This window comes from Hirundo rustica, chromosome Z (genome assembly GCF_015227805.2).
Source record: "Hirundo rustica isolate bHirRus1 chromosome Z, bHirRus1.pri.v3, whole genome shotgun sequence".
Taxonomy (NCBI): Eukaryota; Metazoa; Chordata; class Aves; order Passeriformes; family Hirundinidae; genus Hirundo; species Hirundo rustica.
The window spans coordinates 55890551-55903394 of record NC_053488.1 but is presented as its reverse complement, the minus strand read 5'-3'; the positions used below and the strand labels follow the sequence as shown (position 1 = coordinate 55903394).

At 37.5% G+C, this 12844-nt stretch overlaps 1 protein-coding gene across 2 annotated transcripts in view; it reads left to right on the top strand.

Moving 5' to 3' along the window:
• The window catches only part of PCSK5 (proprotein convertase subtilisin/kexin type 5), a 240040-nt gene that overhangs the window by 61965 nt on the left and 165231 nt on the right, over positions 1–12844 (top strand). For both annotated transcript variants that reach the window (XM_040089345.1, XM_040089346.2), the window contains exons 4-5: positions 7855–7998; positions 10231–10307. In XM_040089345.1, coding sequence (XP_039945279.1) covers positions 7855–7998; positions 10231–10307 — 221 coding nt within the window. The remainder of the gene's footprint in view (positions 1–7854; positions 7999–10230; positions 10308–12844) is intronic.

The window sequence follows — 12844 nt, the reverse complement described above, 5'->3', positions numbered from 1 at the left end:
ATATATCTTTGGACTTCTGTAAAACTGCCATGTTTTTCTTTCTTTTTTTGTGATTTAAAAGAGGTCAAAAAAAAAAAAAAAAAAAGAGTCAAAGACCGTATCAAATGGTAAAATGGAAACCACTGTCTTTCTGAGGAGTAATTTGTCCTTTGTGAGTACTGAATCCCTGAAACGATGCACCGCTGAGGTTGTTTTTCTCACATATTCTGATTAGTAAAAGTTCCATACTTTTTTTTCATACACAGGACTTTGGTCAAGGAAGAAGCACTAACTTTTTATCTTCTTCCTGGCCTTTTCATACTAAGTAGGTTATTTATATGGTATTGATGGTATCAATAGTAGCAGCAGCCATAAGTCATTGTACAGTGATCTTGAGAGAATATGGCCACATACATTCTTTCTTTCTGGCATTTTTTGGCAGTAACCACAGGAAATTGTTGTGGTGTTCATTTGTTTTTTCTCTTTCTGCCCAAAATGTTCTGCATGCTGTTCTTAAATTTCCCCCAGTGCTTCCCAGGGGGAGTCCATACACTGACATATACCTTTAGGCACATGACTCTCGACACATGAGCAGTGATACAAAGATATACAAGATGCACCACATCTAATATGCCATTTATTATCATCATTGTGGTTGCTGTGGTTGTTATTATTAATTAATATTATTATCATTTTGTAGTGAACCTTTCACTGTGGTTTTAAAAAGTTTTTAAATGAAACTTTTCATATTTGCCTTAGTGGAGGTGGCAGAACATGCACAATAACCATAAGGCATTTTTAGCTACTTTTCTTTCTTGGCCTTGAAGGAATCTCTCCTGTTGCCACCACATGGGAAAGAAACAGAACTAGAGGCAGATGTCCTATTGGAGACACAGGTTATGGCCCATGTAAGACTGAGGACTTATGACTGACACCATGAATGGTTTCAAGCATCAGCACTTTATTATTTTCCAGAAAACTTTTATAACCTTTTCCCTTATGCATAAAACCTGTGTTTCCTTTTACCCTATTGTGATTGGTCGATTCACATCAACATTCTATGCTTCTTTTTCCTTCAATGCTGTTCACGTGTCTTACATGGCTGCACCCCATGAGTGATGGGATCGGCCCACTGCAGCCCCATTCTTAACTTCTCACAATCTATTCTCCCACACAGGTAAGAGGAGGTAATGTTAGAGGCAGTTAGAGCTGAGAGAGAAATTTTGCTGTCTGAAGATCTAGAATCAGGGGAGCTTTCCACTCCTACAAAGGGTTCAGTGTCACCAACCTGTGTGAAATTGACATAAAGGGCTTCCCTAAATTAATTCCTCTTTAAGCCTTCACACAGGGATTTTTAAAAGTGCCAGTGATGAAAAAGTGATGGACTTGTCTTGAACACAAATTTAACATGTTATGAATTATTCTATTTTTGTTAAGAATAGCAGTTTGATCACAGCAAAACAAAACAAAACAAAACATTAATGAATTCCTTATTTTTCACTGTGAAAACCCATATGTGTAGGTTTGGAAGTTATTCTTTTTTCTCTATAGTATAAGAATATCTCATCAGATATTCTTATGAACACAAGAAGCCCTTTCATATTGATTTTCTGTTCTTCTTCGTGCTTAAAGATGAAAAAAATAATGGATTTGTATGATTGTTTTATTGGCCTCTAAGTGTATTCTTTGTTAATGAATCAGGGAAGCTTAAGAACCAAATTAATCTCTAAAATAAATTAACTAAACCCTCTGAAGCTGCACAAGCAATAAATTGGAATGAAATATTTAATATGATGCAGTCTTGAAATATTTCTCTTGATACAGGTACAGATTTAAAAAAAAAAAAAAAAAAAAAAAAAAGGGCAATTCAGCAAAACATGACTCCAGAAGCTGGATAATACTTCATGCAAAATAATGTTGTATTTGAGATTAATTAGACTCTATATTATCTGCCTGCTCCTGCTAGATCTTAAAAATATAGTGTGCAGCAACAATCAGAAATTATTTAAAGATGTAACTTAAAAGGAGGTACTTTTTGTATACAGTTAGCAAGTGCTGTTTATCATGCACTAAATATCAGATAATGCCTGAGGAAAAAAAGGAAAAAAAAAACATCTGCAAGTATTTTTCCTTCTAAAAATTCTTCATTGATCATCTCTGGTTTTGGTGATAAAATAGCAAAAAAAAAAAGAGAAATAATTTTTAAAACAAACATTATTTTAGTAGTCTGTTTAGAAAATGTAGCTTTCAAGTGCTTACTCTGGAAAAGCCAAAAAATCATTTCAGTAGATCACATTGTCTTATGCCCATTTTACTAAAGATCCTAGTTTTCCAACTCTCTTGATTACTACATTGCTTGCATCTTTCATTCCCCTTTAAAATTGGATCATCTGAAAAGCATAATAAAAATACGTTATTTCTCTTTTTTTTTTTTTCAGGAACAGAGAATTGGCAAGTTTTAACTTAAAACAGTGCACAAACCTATACCTCCGAAAGCTGAATGCTGAATTAGGATGTCTCCTCTATTAAAAAGTTTATGATCTTTGCTGCCTGTGCATTTGCCAGCACCAAGCTAGTTGTGCCAAATGCCCCACATTACATACCCTTCATAGATGAGGAAGATAGTCACTTCTTTAACTCCACAGACTGTCAGAATCAGCCTTGTGTGTCCCCTTTCTCTCCGCTTGTGTTGATCAAGGTCAAGCCATAGGTCCTTGACTGTCCTTCCTTTATGAGCGATCTTGTGCAACTTCTGTCCTCTCCATGCTTGCAGGTTAGTAGCTGACAAAACCCTCTGATGCGGAGAACATGACTGTCGTACTTTTGTTTCTGTGGGTGCCAAAGACCATTTCACTACTACTCTACGGAAACCAGACTTTGTTGTTATTGTTGCTGTTGTTCTTCTCAATACCCTGAGTCTATATTTTCTAATCCCTGACTGACGTCTAGTATTTCAGAGCTTTCCCGGAATCAGAAGTATGGGTAATCTAACACTAAATGAGATCCAGGACTTGTCAAACTCACAATTGGTATTTAAAATTGTGTCATTCTGATTATCATGTTGTGTTTCTCTATATCCCCGTAGATAAAGACTAGATCCTGACTAGATGCCAAGGAACTCCTTGTAACTCAAAAACTACAAGAAACCAGTGCAGTGAAGTCATGAGAGGGCACAATATGCCATTTCTGAGAAACTGCATGTCACAGAATTAGAAACTTCTGTTTCTATTCTGTTTTTGTAGACTAATAGGCATTGCTAAGCAAGACAGAACAGACTTTTACAGTTATTGTTCTTGTAATTTGATTTTAATCTCTGTAATTCCAAAATGTTTTGATCACTGATATTTGATATTTGATCACTTGATTTTTCAGTTTAACTGTTAGGTTTTGTTTCTGATCCCTAACTGGATATACTAAGACTCCAACTAGAAGAGTTAGTGCAGCAGGCACATTAAAATAATGATAATGACCCTAAGGTAGTTTTTAGAGACATTTCACCAAATAACCATAAGAATTCCTGCCCATGTCTGATACCGACTGCAACACGAAAACTGCACAACATCTTTCTAATGTCATTCTGTTTGTTAACTGTGAAAAGGCAGGCTTCCAAAATGTCTGTCCAAAGGTATCAAAGATATATCTAGACTAAGATATATTTTGTCTTGTTATTCTCGTAAGTGTTGAATTTCAAGTATGGGAAAAGTTCAATATTTGAAATTTTCCATACAATAGCCCTCCTTCTTCTCTGTGTACTTTAGAAGTTTTTTCACCTTGTACATGGTTTATATTAAGTACCATTGGTTGTATCATTAACATTTTCAAATTAAACAGTCCAGAGAAAAACATCATGCTTTGAATGACCTTTTAAAATCTCAGTAAAATTACTCTAAATAACTGGGCAAGAGTTTGTTTATTTCTTTTGATGGTATTCTCCAGGCTATGGATAAAAGCAGTGTATGTTGCAGTAGTGCTGATTTAATGCAGTTGTCTAGTCATAGTACCAATGCAGGAAATTTTTGAATTGCCTTATCTATTTCGGGAAGCAGAAGATACCGTAGAATAGTCTATTTTATGCTGTTTCCTTTAAAATTCAGAAAACAACAGTTCAAAGATTGACAGATCTAATAAAAGTTTCCAGCCACTGTATTTGTACATGATCATGGCAAAAAGTGGGTTTTTTTTTTAATTTTAACAAATAAAATTCTAATTCAAATAAAATTTCAAACAAGAAAGAATATGGAAAATAGATTGAAAATAAACCATAACATTCAGTGTTTGCTCATTGATACAAAATTCAGTCACTCTGGATCACCTGACTCTTATTATGACAGATAGGGTTTTTTTGGGGTAACACTTTAAATTGGAAAAGTTCTTCCAAATTAATTAAAACCAGCCCTCTGCTAACAACCTGACAATGTAATTTGGATTGGTGGTAGAGAAGGAGCAGGTGGTTAAAGAAAGATTATAGAATGGAACCCAGGAAATTTCCTTGCAGGAAATGTTTTTTGAAGGAAAGAGGAATTTTAACCCAATCCAGCAGCTAAGCACCACATAGCTGCTTACTCACTCCCCCAGCAGTAGCATCAGGGAGAGAATCAGAAGGGTAAAAGGAAGAAAAAGTATGCATTGAGATAAAAACAATTTAGTAGGGAAATCTAAAGCTGCACACACTAGCAAAACAGGACAGGATTTCATTCACCATTTTCCAGGTATTCAACCATCTCCAGGAAGCAGGGCTCCATTGGGTAAAAATGACTCAGGAAGAAAAATGCCATCACCTGGAATATTTTCCCTGTCCTTCTCCCCCTCCCCAGCTCTAAATACTGAGCATGACATCCTATGATCTGGTCAGTTGAGGTCACCTTTGTCCCACCTGTGTCCTGTCCCAACTTCTTGTCCACTCCCAGGTTCCTCACTGAAAGAGTGATATGAAGAGAAAAGGCTTTGGCTCTGGTAAGCACTTCTAAGCAATAATGAAAGCATCCTTGTTTTTTCCAAACTGTGTTCATCACAAATCCTAAACATTCTCACTGTGAAGAGAATTAACTCTGTCCCAGCTAAAACCAGTCCAAGGGGACAGGAAAGAGTGCAAGTGAAGCTGAGTAATTGCTGGCATATTAGATGTTGTATGTAAAGTGGTGCATCTATATTATATACCATAAAAGTTAGTGCTTGAAAAACAATTGCACTCCAATATTTAAACTGTCCTTGATTAAAGACAAATCAGGCTACTTCATGAGGAAAATGCCCGTTCTGATTTATCTGGAGAAAATCAGACACAAATATGAGGGAAAGTCTAATTTGTGATTAAATTTTAGGAATTTTAGGTCAGATGTTGATTTAACCAAAAACTGGGGTTTCAGTGGTAAAAAACAGTACTGGAACAGAAAAATAAGGCTAGAAACAGGACCGAGATTAAAAAATGCATAAATGAATAATTGAACAGAAGAAAACAGAGTAAGGAGTAGAGGTAAAAAAACCCAGATGCTCTTCTAAATAGGACATGAGAAGTTGTTTTTTATTGTAAGGATAATAATTGAACCCTTCATCTCTTGTTGGACTACTCCCATTTGGATGCTTCTTTGCTGATTTTAGAGTTTGTATCCGTATGTTAACATATGCTGTATACTAAATTTACAAGTGGGTCCACAGTTACAACTGCTTTACACTTGCTTACTCAATTTGACCTCATGTGTCTCCTGAGAGAATCATCAGAGCACAAAGTAAGGCAAGAGATGTCTTTCATGGTTGTCTCCACACACATAGCAAAGGCCCCTTCAGTTACCACTACAGATGCTGATATCCAAGTAACGTAAGTGAGGGCAATGGGCTCATTAAGGGAAGCACTGGTGACCTTCTGGCAGAGATCCAAAGAGCTTGCAAAGGAATGGGAATTAAAATACCCATATGCTTGTGCAGCCTCTGTGGCTTGGCTGGCATGAAAGCAAAATAACAAGCTCATCCCCGAGGAAGAGAGGACAAGACATTAAGTGAAGCAGCCAAGGGTCATTTGACATTTCAGAAATGAGGATAAAGGCACAGTGTAATGGTCCGGTAAATCTGACCAGAGGCCGGAGCAAGGAATCTTGATTGCTTGTTGTAGCTCACTCTTGGGTTTACCCTGTGCCTAAAGGCTGGTGGTTCCACCTTTCTGTCTCTTTGTGTTAACATCAGAAGATGTGCAGGATGATATTAAAAACTTTTGCAGGTATTTTCTAATACTTAATTTAGTAACATTTTGAAAAATACAAACATACCTGGAAACATTAAATTTGTTTAACCATCTGGTTTGTACATTAGAAATTCTCGTGTGTATAACCATTACATTCAGACAGCAAGTTTACATTGTAAATAATTTTATAAAGATGGCAGCATGAGCATTTCTAAGCAATACAGAGAACAAAAGCTACACATTCCTTGGAACTGGTCCCTGAAGTCCTTTGTATGGGGATGGATAGACAGGGAGAGACTGATATTTGTGGGCACAGTGGAAAGACCTTGAGAGAGACTTTAAATTATGTATAGTAATATAACCTTGCTCAAGTAATAACAAATGAACACTCGTAAATCCTCTGATTTGGGAGAAACTGGAGAAAAAGGAGGAGGAGGAAAATTATGATTTAGTAGATGTCACTTTGCACATAGGATTGCTAATGGTTCTTCAGTGTGCTGACAGAAGCAGGTTGAGTCAGGTGGAGTGCAGCACTCCAAATCCATTTCCTCCTTACAAATTGTAGAGTGACAAGACATGTGGCTGAACTGGGGTTATGAGGTGGTGGGGCAGGGATTGAGATGGAACATGCTCAACAGACACTGTTGTTATAATGCAAATTTCTTCTTTAGTTTCTTTTTTCTTCTTCCCACCCTTTGCTTTTACCCTTTCCTGTACCCCCTCTTTTTTCTGTTTTTGCCTGTTGCTCTGTCTGAGCCTGGCAGAGCTGCAGGAGGGCAGCACTGATGAGAGAGGCACTGATGAGAGAGGCTCATTGAACTAATTTCACAGGGGAAGACTGTGCATGGATTAGAGAGTGGATAATGGGGCATTACAAATACCTGAGGGTCATGTCTCATTACCATGGCAAGGCAGATTTCTTCACATGAACTGGGTGCACTTGTGTCTAGGAAGAGGCTTTCAGCTTTAATGTACGCTAAACTTTCTTTCTTCATCATACTGGACTTGGTTGCTTTGAAAGCTGTACCCCAGGCTGCTGTCAATCCACACTATCTACAATTCATCCAACTCCCTAAGATGCAAGTTTTTCAGGGTGGTGTTTTCATTACAGGTTCTTAACTGCAGCTCATCTCCTGCTGATACTGCACAAAATGTGCCAAAAGCCTTCTTTTGTAGATAGAAATGAATCTTGATTAATTTCCAAACATTCTGTCACAAATTTGTATACAGCATGTAGGCTCTAAAAAGCAAGGTGGGGGGTTTTGTTTGTTTGTTTGTTTGGGTTTTTTGGGGTTTTTTTGTTTGTTTTGTTTTGTTTGTTTGTTTGTGGTTTTGTTTTTTTTTTTTCCCCATGACCATTTCAGTGCAGACATTTGTCTACTTTGATGCACATATGGTTTGGTTTGTTGGAAAAAAAATTCAAATATTTCAAATTCACTACAGCTGAGCAATACCCTTTTGTGTTGCTTAGCATGAAGAGTAATCAGAAAGAAATAAGCAGGACTAGCAGTTTTTATACAATTTACATTTCTTTTAAAATTGTTTTATGTCTAAGTAAAGGTGTGGATGTTGTATAGTTCCTATTCAAATCAATATGTTCATGTGTGATTTTGAATAGTAGTGTTAATGTAAGTAGTATTTCAATCCATCACTGCTCAGTAATCTTCAATATACAACATCTTTATCTCCTCTTCTCTCCCCAGCACTGCAGTGACAACACCCACCATTGCCAATCAGATATGAATATAGTAGGTGCTTGGAAGAGAGGTTACACTGGAAAGAATGTTGTGGTCACCATCCTGGATGACGGCATTGAGAGAAACCACCCAGACTTGATGCAGAATTATGTGAGTGTCCACAAGAATCCAGATTTCCTGCTTTGTTATTACTCAAAAATAATTTGCTGCTTCTAGAAAGATGGAGAGAGGGAGGAGGGAAGGAGGAAGAAATCACACGAGTGTTTCCTCACATGTTAACACCATGGGAGGAAGGAAAACAGGTTTTGATAATATGTATTGTTTTAGTTAAGACTGTGTTTCATCTGAACCTGTTTCGTTTCTGAATGCCTCTTGTAGCTGAGTCCTGAATTTCTGAAGGACTGGAACCAATTACTGGATATTTTTTGTCTCTTCTGCAATTTTTTTACTTAATATCTTCACACTCTCAGAACTTAGAAATGGATACACTGCTTTTCATTTAACACATGCAGCTGAATTCCATGTTTGGCCAATACATTTATTCAGTGAGACAGTACTTTCTCAAAGACAGTAATTTTACAGTAATGCTTCCATGCATTAATTTTTAAAGCTATTTATGATACTGTTAGAAACAATATGAAAGGAAAAGTATATGACCTTTCATGATTCACTCAGTTAAAAACAAATGTAGAATATTCTGTTGTAAAATATTCTTTCTAGTAAATCTCTTTCAACTCTATTGAGTCTCCTCACAACTTGTGATAGAGCTGCATCCGTTGTTTTCTGTGTTCTGTCTCGCGTTGTCTCAGGAGGTTTCTGTTTGCTTGTGGTTCACCACATTTAGGTGACTGATTTAATCTGTCTTGGAGGTTGATAACATAAGGAGAATCTTCTTCTCTAGTGCGTTGCTTCCTGTGTTGATGTCAGAGTTTGAAGCTGTTCAGAGCATCAGGACCACATTTTGCTGGAGTGATTTGTTCTATCTTTTGGAAGTAGGCATTAGCTGAAGCTGTTAATGTGAGGACCTCATGATTTGTCTGAAATTAGGTTGCAAGGTGTACTTCTACACAGAGTAATAAAAGAAGCAAATATATTTGGATTGAGCTAGACTGGTGAAGATGACCAGTGCAAGGCATGACTTCACCAAGGCATTCTTTCCCATTACAAGTGTAAATCTTGTTGAAGAGCCCTAAACACAAGCTTTTTGCCAGCAAGCTTATCTTCTTGATAGAGCATTAAGAGATTGTTGCAAAAATATCTTTAACAACTCATTAAAAACTACAATGGTGTCACAGTTTAAAGCCACTTAATTTAAATTAGCTACATTTACATATCTATCCTTCCCTATGCTACATATGGAGCTCACCTTGGAGGATGTGAAAACACAGGTGGGGGAGCAGTTGCCCAATTTGTCAGTGTATGTTTGATCCTAGCACGTGACACATCTTTCATTTTGATATCTCAAGTTATTTAAATAAAGCACATATAGTTTATGTCCTCAATGAATGACCCAGATTGTATCATGTCACCTCATTCCAGTACTGTCCTACCACTGAATTTAAAGCAACTATTTATATCCTTACTCCTCCTCTCTCCCTTGCCTCACACCAACAAGGAATTCCCCAAATTCACAAGCAATACACATTGCTTGTTAAATCACAAATGCCTTCTGTATCTCAGATTATAGGTGAAAGGGCTGCAACTAGGAATATTTGAAGTGGATGTGTAACTGGTTTTGAACAAACAAGAGTTTAAAAATTGCTACTTGACATGTCAACACACCTCATGCTACTGCATCAATTAATAAGAACCATACAGACCAGCAGCCATTCACTCTATGGACTATTTTCAGCTGTAGGAACCATGACAAATATGGAACAAAAAGACAGATATCTTGCAGATATTTGAAACAGTTATACTCCCAAAGCAGTTTGTGTTGCTTTCCAAGATATAATTTTATAACAATATTCTTAAGAAAAATGTATTATTCTTAATTCTTGAAACAACGGCTGAAATTTCAGTTATAGTCATGCAGATAATTTTTTTGAATCCTAAAACATTCAGCAAAATCCCAGTTTTGAGAATGAACCCCCTTAACTTCTGAAAGGTTCTTATGGTTAAATGAAACACCATTTTCTATTTCCCCTTTTATGCTAGACCTGTACTTTTTCAGAGTATTTTTTATCCTTCTCTGCTTTCCAAAATTAAAATAAAATATATAATTCCTATATATAATGCTTTCCTAAAAAACAGCCACCATAAAACCACAGAAATTAGTTAGCCTAATAGCTTACTTGTAAGAACCTGCTAACAGATGTATAGGCTACAAGAGTCGATGGCTAATTAATTAGCAACTGATTTTGTTTCTTTTGTTGGATACAGGATTCGCAGGCCAGTTTTGATGTAAATGGAAATGATTTTGACCCTATGCCTCGATATGATGCCAGCAACGAGAACAAGTAAGACACTATGACACCCTTGACATTTTCAGTCTGAGCCACCAGATTGTACCAATTCATCTGTGAAACTCTACAAAACCTGATTCTTCATAAAACAGAATTATCTACATTAAAATCTTCATGAAATATGTGGTTTTGTCTTTTCCATGCACACATATGATGCTTAAGCATTGGAAACTATCTGAAAACACATAAAAATTAGTCTGAGAGTTCTGAGCATGTGAAATGAACCAATATCAATCCCTTTGGGAGGCAGAATATATGGAATTACTTGCTTTTCTTAAATATCATTTCATTGAATTATTAGGGGGTTATTATGTGTTACAACAGTCCTAGTTTCTAACTTTGTAGAATTTTTTATTGAAGTAGGCAAGTTAATGGAGGTTGTTGCTTTTTTTCCCACACCAACAATGTCTTTTAAAGTGATGGAGATTTTTCATTTGGAGTTTGATAGAAACACAGAAGTGAGAGTTCTGGCAGGTTATACCTGTGTCACATGACTAGTTGGAGATATCTTGATGAATGACATATTTCCCCTTCAGAGTTCTGCTTTCTGATATTTCTCATTTCAACTCTGCTCTTTGGATGTGCTTGGGGAAAATCAGGGAGGACACCTCACCTCAGGAAGTGGGCCACCTTTCTGCTCAGTGGATATTTGAGGGCAGTTATTTGTTGGTAACATTTTCTTTGCTAGGTACTTGGCAGAAAGATACACCTTTCTGTGGAATTGCATCATTTGAAGAAGAAGAATCCTACTTGTTGACTATGCATTTTGTTTTCTTGAGGTTTGGGGTGTGGTGGTTTTTTTCTTGGGTTTTTTGTTGTTGGTGTTGGTTTGTGGTTTTGGGGTTTTTGTTGTTGTTGCTTTTTTTGTTTGTTTTGTGTTTAATTTTTTTTTTTAATTTCAGAAAGCATTTAATAGTTTCTGCCAGCAGAAAAGAAACTACAAAAGTTGAAACCTTGTCCTTTACACTACGAAAATGCTTTAGGGGTTGTTTCTTTCCTACAAACAAATTTTGTCCGGAAGAATGCAGCTAGTGAAAGCTGCCAGTCATCTGCAAAACTTAACATTGATTTAACTGCAGAAACAAGCTAGAGCAACCTTGAACCACACTTTGATGGGAGAATCCTCTCCTGGTCAAAACCTTCTTCATAAAAGCAGGGAAGGCTGTTACATCATAATAGGACAGGCTGAGGAGCAGGGCCTCATTACTTACCCTCTGCAGATACTCTTGAGCTGAGCTGTGGATAAGCATCGCAGCACATCTCTCTCCTCTGCTGTCCAGCACTTATCCCTGCACACACTTCAGGCACACATCCTGGCTCATCTGTGTGAAGATGTTCCTCTTCTTGGACTTCTTGGACTTGGGGCATAACAAGGGTGTGCTTGGAAACTTCCAAATTTCAGTGGACTTTCAAAAACTTCTGGGTGCAGCAAGAAGCTACATACATTCACCTGTGAAGCTGAATCTTTTCCTTTGGCTGAATACTGAAGTCACTTTCTTGTAAAGCATGCCCAGAAAAGGGACTCTGCTTTCTGTTTTCTTAGTAGGTAATGTTTTATACAGGATATAAATTTGGACTGCTTCTTTTATCTTCTAGAGCCTAGGGGACTGTAGTTTTCATGCCCTGCCTCTCCCTTAAGTACTTTCACTGCCCAGCCTCCAAGATTCTGCAGTGAAATGTGGTCATAGGGCAGAAGCTGTGCTGTACTAAGCTTTGTCAGTGTTACCAGGAGGTACAAGTGTCAGCGTAGAGTCAGCTTTTGGACATGAAGGATACATGAAGCATGTTTTCACTATAAGATTATCTGGTAGTCTAACCTCTACTTCGAACTTAGAGGCTTAATGTTTCCAATTAACAGTTACACAAAGCGTGATAATCAGCTGATAACCACCTTCAGTTTTTGCAGCTCTTGCCCTTTTTTCCTAGTTGCCCCTACAACAATTAAATCATTACACAGGTACTGAAAAGCACTACTAATAGCCTGTCTGTTGTGTTTGTATCTAAGATACCTTCAGAAACAGGAGTAGGAATTCAGATTGTCCAGCAGACATGGCCATTTGGCATTAGATACTCAAGCTGTGTCAGGAAGTTGAGCTAAACATAGGCAAGGGAACATTCTGAAAGCCACACACTACAAAAACTTCATAATGTGTAGATCAGTGTCCTAGGGTAACTTCATGATGCTTGTATCCCCAATCGTCTGTTCTGTTTGTACTGTATATTGAGTTCTGTGCCTTTAAGACTGGTTCTAAGAGCAAGGAGAAGCGCGGAGTTTGTTTTGAGAAAACTGCCTGACTCCTCCACATTCTTCTCCAGACTGAGTGTTTGGCGGAGGCTTGGAGAGACTGCAGGACAGAGATCTTTTTTTGCTTTTAGCTAGTTTCAGCTAGCTAGGGCAGAGAAGTTCCCTGGACTGTTTTTTTTCCTTTTCCTTGGAACTGTTTAAACCTGCTCTGGACTGAAAACCCAGGGGAGCACTGGGGGCTGCACCTGCGGCCCACCGGGGCCTGGAGCTCGGCATTTTCCAGCAG